This window comes from Hydra viridissima, unplaced genomic scaffold (assembly GCF_058129835.1).
Source record: "Hydra viridissima isolate aposymbiotic clone 2 unplaced genomic scaffold, HvirCarnegie_v1 scaffold_9, whole genome shotgun sequence".
NCBI lineage: Eukaryota > Metazoa > Cnidaria > Hydrozoa > Anthoathecata > Hydridae > Hydra > Hydra viridissima.
The window spans coordinates 5211032-5216894 of NW_028324308.1; the positions used below are offsets into that span (position 1 = coordinate 5211032).

Consider the following 5863-nt stretch of genomic DNA (forward strand, 5'->3'; position numbering starts at 1 on the left):
CAGGCAACAGAAGCAATACATTCAAAATTCAAAGATCACTGGAAAAGATTCAAAGAAACAAATCGCATCCATAGCGTGAGTTAAAGCTTTTGCAGTGCATTGTCAACTACAGCAGCGAACACTCGGCTTTGTGGGTCCATATCATAAATATACCTTTCAGCCATTTTAGTATTAAAACTCAACTTTATTTTAAAATTTTTTATAAATTTTTTATTTAGTCAACAGCTCTGTATTATTTGTCTTACCTTCTGTCGCCAAAATAATTGTCTGAAACATTTTTGATTTTCTCACACAAATTTTTTTCTGAAGTGACCTAAAACGTCTAAAAACGTCAGATATGACTTATTTTCTTTTTTTCCCTTCTAATTTTATTAATCAGGCTCATCTTTTAGCATCAAAGGAACTAAACAAATGTATATTATTTTATTAATTTGAAAAATTTAGCAATAATTTTGAAAAGAATATCCTATCTGCCCAAAGTTTGAAAAGAATATCCTATACGCGTGAATTCAAAATCATGAGTTAAAATTGTTATGAATTATTGTAAGGATTGACTCAGCCAAATGAATTCTTGTAACCCTAAATGTATTTTGATGTTTTTTTGAATCCATCCATGTTGGGTTTTGTTTTAAATATTTACCATTACACGTTCATTTTAGTGTTTTTTGTTACACGATAACATCTTTAGTAAGCATTAAAAAAAAAAAAAGTACAGAAATTGCGGTGCTCCGTAAACAGCAAAATTTAGAATCCAATTAAAAATGGTGGTAAAAGCATCACACTGTTTTGAGCAATCTACAAAGATGAGTTCAAATATTGATTCGGATTTATATCCAGATTGGTTAAACAGTGAGACAACTACAGGGGTATATCACCATTTCTTTTACTTTTATTTTTCTATTGGCATTAATACAATCACCAACTAGCAATAACTAAAGTTACTATTCACTGAGATAAATCAGATAAGCAAAAAAAAAAGTTTTTTTTTCATACTACATCTCTAAGATCTCTTAAGTTAAAAATATGCCTTTGTCTGTATAAAATATATTTGCTAAAAATATCGTTTAATTGTAAATGCAATTGTAGGTTAGTGGCCAATTGATTAAAAGATTTAGCCATTAGGATCAATAGTATATCATATTATGCTTTTTTTTTTGTTAATACAAATACTTAACATCTCTTCCTTTACAGGTTTAAGTAATAAAACATAGTTTTGTATTGAATTAATAAGTGCCTGGCACATATTCTGGACTTTAACATTGTGAAACCATATGTTAATAATTCAATCAGCTTTGCTTTTCATGTACAATCAGGGTTTCTTAACCGAGTTTTAATAATAGAACACAGATTTTTAATTTGGTTCAAGTCTGGCAAGTATCCTGGCCACCCAAAAGTTTTAATATTATTATCTGACATGTTTAGTAACTTTCTTTGAGGAGTGACAGGTGGATAAGTCTTGTTGGAAGACCCTGTCATTGTCTAGAAAAATCTTCATTATCTCTTGTACCAGCTTGTGTTGTAGAATGTTAATATCAGATTTCATTATACCACAGTTTAGTGTCCCAGGTCCCTAAATGCTTAAGTATCTTCGGAAAATTTTCTCATTGGGATATTTTACATTTTATTAAAGTGTAACTCATCAGAAAAATTACCTATGTCTAGAAACAGACATTCGAACATTAGTATTTTTGCCAACAATATCGATCATGTTAACAAAATTATAACTGCTTTAAGTATTTAACTATAGATAGCAGTCATAACCTCAAATAATTAAATGATCTGTGTGCAATTATGATTAGAATATAGGCGTAATATTTCTTAGTAGTATCTTCTCTGGGGGAAAGCATGACAGTTTATTTGTACAGCTCGCTGAATTTGCTAATGGTAGACTGTGTACCACCACATGCTCTAGCAAATTCTCTTTGACTTTTACCAGCATGATCTAATAAAGTTATGATTTTAGAATGTCTACATGGAGTAATATCTATCTTTGTATGCCATAGAGTTTTAAATGCACTTAGAGTGATGAATATAAACATAGAATTATAAAGCATCAAATTGTTTTAGTAATTCCTTTATTATGGCCAAAGCTGCAGAACTAACCTTCCTTAAACAAATTACTCACATTATTGAGTCCTGATATAAAAAAGCAGAAAATGAAATATGTTATGTTATGTAGCAAATTTTTGAAAAAAACAAATTTGCACAACCCTGAAGTTTATAGTAATCTGACAATATCATGTTTTAAAGAAACTAGCTATAGTAAGGAATGTTTTTTTAAAATATGTTTTAAAATAAAGATATTTTGATGTTCTCCACATTGTTTTGCATAGTTAAAACTAACTAATTTCAACCCTTTCATTCTGCAAACAAATTTTCAAAGCAGATTTTCTGATTAGTAAGCTCAGTTACATTAATATTTTTGTAAAAATTCATGCAATGAAATTGCATTAATCCAAAGTTTTTTTTATTGAATAACTTTTTTACTTCAGTTTCTTTTTTATCATGTTTTCACACCGATTTCTTTTAATAGGTAAAGATGAGAAAAATTAAGAGTAAATTTAGAAATCAATTGCAATAAATATTTTTTTAAATTTTGTAGACAACAATTATGGCTGTTGAATATGATGGTGGTGTTGTAATTGGTGCTGATTCTAGAACAACAACAGGGTATGTTAATTTTATGTTATTTTTAAAATTTAAAGAAATGAGTTGTGTTGCACTGTATTAACCAAACTTTTGGTTTGTTAAAAAAAAGTAAATGGAGCTCCAGCTCCCAGTTGGCACAGCAAGCCCGACATGTTGTGTTAGATGTGATACTTGTGTGCTTCTTTTATAAAATGTTTTAAAAGTTTTTATACAATTAGAAATCAAAGCTAAAACATTTCTAGGTTGCGATGTTTACAAAAATTTATCTTTTTTAATGTAAAATTATAAGTCAAATTGGTGTGAAAGTAGTTAAGGTAAAAATTTACACTCTCTCTGGAGTGTTCAATCTGTGGAGAATCTTGCTTGATGCTCCAACAATAATTAGCCATCATATTTATCACCACTGATACCATTCTTTCAATGATTTTTAATTATTGGTAGAATTGTTTATCTTGCTTGTCACTGATGTGACCAAGGTTTTCCAGGAATTTAGCAATATGGCTGTGCAGAAAATATTCTTTGTTTACATAAAGTTCATGTTGCAACCAAGGATTTTTTTAGCTCTCCAATAGTTCTTTAAGACTTTTTTGAAAAATGTAGTCTTTTGCTTGTGTATTTTTAAAAAAGCACTTAGAAACAACTTTGAATGATAAACGAGCATTGTTTTCAAATTCTTTCAAATTCTTTCAATGAAATATTCATCTTTGATGAGCATATTCTCTATTGCTTTTTTTGTTCAGTTTAAAAAATAAGAAGTTAGGTAAAATCCTTACCAAACCACCTCTAAACAGAAAACTATGGAGAACTATGGAAAAGTCTAAGAAGAACTAGGAATTTCATAATGAGCATGAACTGAAACAGGAGATTGACAGGTTTCTCACCTCCCAAAATATATGGTATTGGGAAAGAGACATTGATTTTTTTGATTTTCATGGATAGATGGCGAAAAGTCATTTATTATGGGGGTCAAAGCAATTTGTAACCAGAAATTTGACACACATTTATGAGCCATTTTCTTTTGAATTCTTTTTGACAGAATTAATAGATAAGATAAAAATGCAATCAGCTAAGCAGTTCTATTTCTTATGAACAAACAAAACAGTTTTGCTTACTTAAGAGGTGAGCTGTAATAGAAAAACTTTATGTGTAACCCAATTTAGTCTAAACCAAGTGAAAAATTCAATTCAAGAGAAATAAGTTTAAAATTGTTCCTCTATTCAAATATAATCCTTTTATTGAATAAGAAAATAATTTAAAAAAAGAGTTAAATCTGAATAGATTAATTTGTGACTTTAAATGTGGTGATATTTTTAAAAGTTCATATAAGCTTATATTATCTTATTTTATTTTCACATTCAGGGCATATATTGCTAATCGAGTGACTGACAAGCTTACACCTGTTACAGAAAGGATTTTTTGTTGTCGATCCGGCTCTGCAGCTGATACTCAAGCTATAGCTGATCAAGTGAGATATGAGTTAGATTTGCATATGTAAGTCATAAAAGCGTTTGTTAAACTAATTTTGTTGTAAAACCAATCAAAAACTTTATTGAAAAAAAGCATTAAAGGTTTTTTTTTAATTTTATTTGCCACTCTTAACTCAGGATAAACATCAAGAAAACCGTTTTTTTGTAATAATAGTTTGTCAAGTTTTTTAACAATTAACTTCATCTGGACTTATTGATTTAAATAGGTTTAAACTTAATATCTTTTTGTATTCGAAAGATAATGCTTTTTAAATGCAGAACACTGCAGAGCTAAACTTCTTACATTTGCTTATTTTACAAATATTTGTTTTGTTATTCTGTTCACCATAAAATATTTCATGTTTTGATAACTTCAGTGTATCTATTGCAGGACTGTTTTGAATAATTTTTATTTTTGAACTCATTTTTGTGCTAGTAAAGGCAAAAGTTTAAACAGAAGTTTTTAAATTTTACTTTTAACTTGCAAAAGTTACAGATTTGTAGTTTGATTTGTGAAGTGTTTGATTTTAATGATTTTTAGAGCAGAAACTGGGCGTCAAGCTTTAGTAAAAACTGCTGCAAATTTATTTCGAAATATCTGTTATGAGCGTCGAGATAGTGCTTCTGCTGGAATTATTGTAGCTGGGTGGGATGAGCGAGAAGGTGGTCAGGTTAATTTTCTTATGGGTTCCTTTTCTTATTGGGTATTTCTAATTTTTCTTTTTTTTTCTTTCTTTTTTTTTAAGGTCTAAATAAATTAAGTTTGATTTTTTGTTAGGTTTATACAATTCCTCTAGGAGGAATGTGCATAAGGCAGCCATTCAGCATCGGAGGTGATATATTTTCTAAATAAAATTCTTTTTGTCTTTTAATTAACTTTATTCTGTCTTTGATGAGTATTTGAAGCTGTTTTAGATTTTCTACAAAATAAGGCTTATATTTTTTAACTCCAAATAGTTTTAGATGAATTTTTAATGGTTACTTAAGGTTCTGGAAGTACATACATATATGGACATTGTGATGCAACTTTTAAGAAAAGAATGAGTAAAGAAGAGTGCATGAAGTTTGTGTCAAATGGTAAGGCATAACCTTTAGACAAAAATGTTACCCATGCTGCATAGTTTGTTGTTTTTTTCTCAAAATAAATCAAGAAAAAAAAAAGTTTAAATAATTTTTAAAAGAAAATAAAAAGAAATGATTAAATTGCTGATATGTTGGGATTTTTCTTAGAGATTCTACAAAAAAATAATATTAAAGTTAGTTTTTTTTGCTTCATTTAGCTGTTGCTTTGGCAATCTTTCGTGATGGTTCCTCTGGGGGATGTATTCGATTAGCTGCAATTAATAAGGACAGTGTAGAGCGTAGAGTTATTTTAGGAAATGAACTTCCAACATTCTGGCAAGGCTAATATTTTGAATTAGCAGTATTTATTAGTAACCTCGTTTTAATGCAGAAACTGTTTGATAGGAAGAAAAAAAAAGCATGTTACATAATTTTTAACTTTCAAAGTTATATCTGAAATAAATTTTTTATGTTGATTGCATATTTATTTTTGTTTTCAGAAACTCCCTTATTAACACATGAATGTTGATTGGGCTCAAAACATTCCTGAGGATATAATTAGCAATAACACGAGAAATACTTAATGAATTGTTTCCAAATTTTTTTTATAATGGCATTCTATATACATATATTTAATTGTGTTGGTGTTTTACTAATACTATCAGTTTATTGTCCAAAATGAGTAA

At 28.7% G+C, this 5863-nt stretch overlaps 1 protein-coding gene across 1 annotated transcript; it reads left to right on the forward strand.

Moving 5' to 3' along the window:
• Positions 1-689: 689 nt before the first annotated feature.
• LOC145185281 (proteasome subunit beta type-6-like) lies at positions 690-5653 on the forward strand. The gene is made up of 7 exons (XM_090098880.1): positions 690-866; positions 2603-2670; positions 4009-4140; positions 4657-4786; positions 4894-4948; positions 5103-5192; positions 5396-5653. Exons 1-7 carry the CDS (start codon positions 762-764, stop codon positions 5521-5523), a joined length of 708 nt encoding a protein of 235 aa, XP_089955006.1. The 5' UTR covers positions 690-761; the 3' UTR covers positions 5524-5653.
• The last annotated feature ends 210 nt before the right edge of the window (positions 5654-5863 follow it).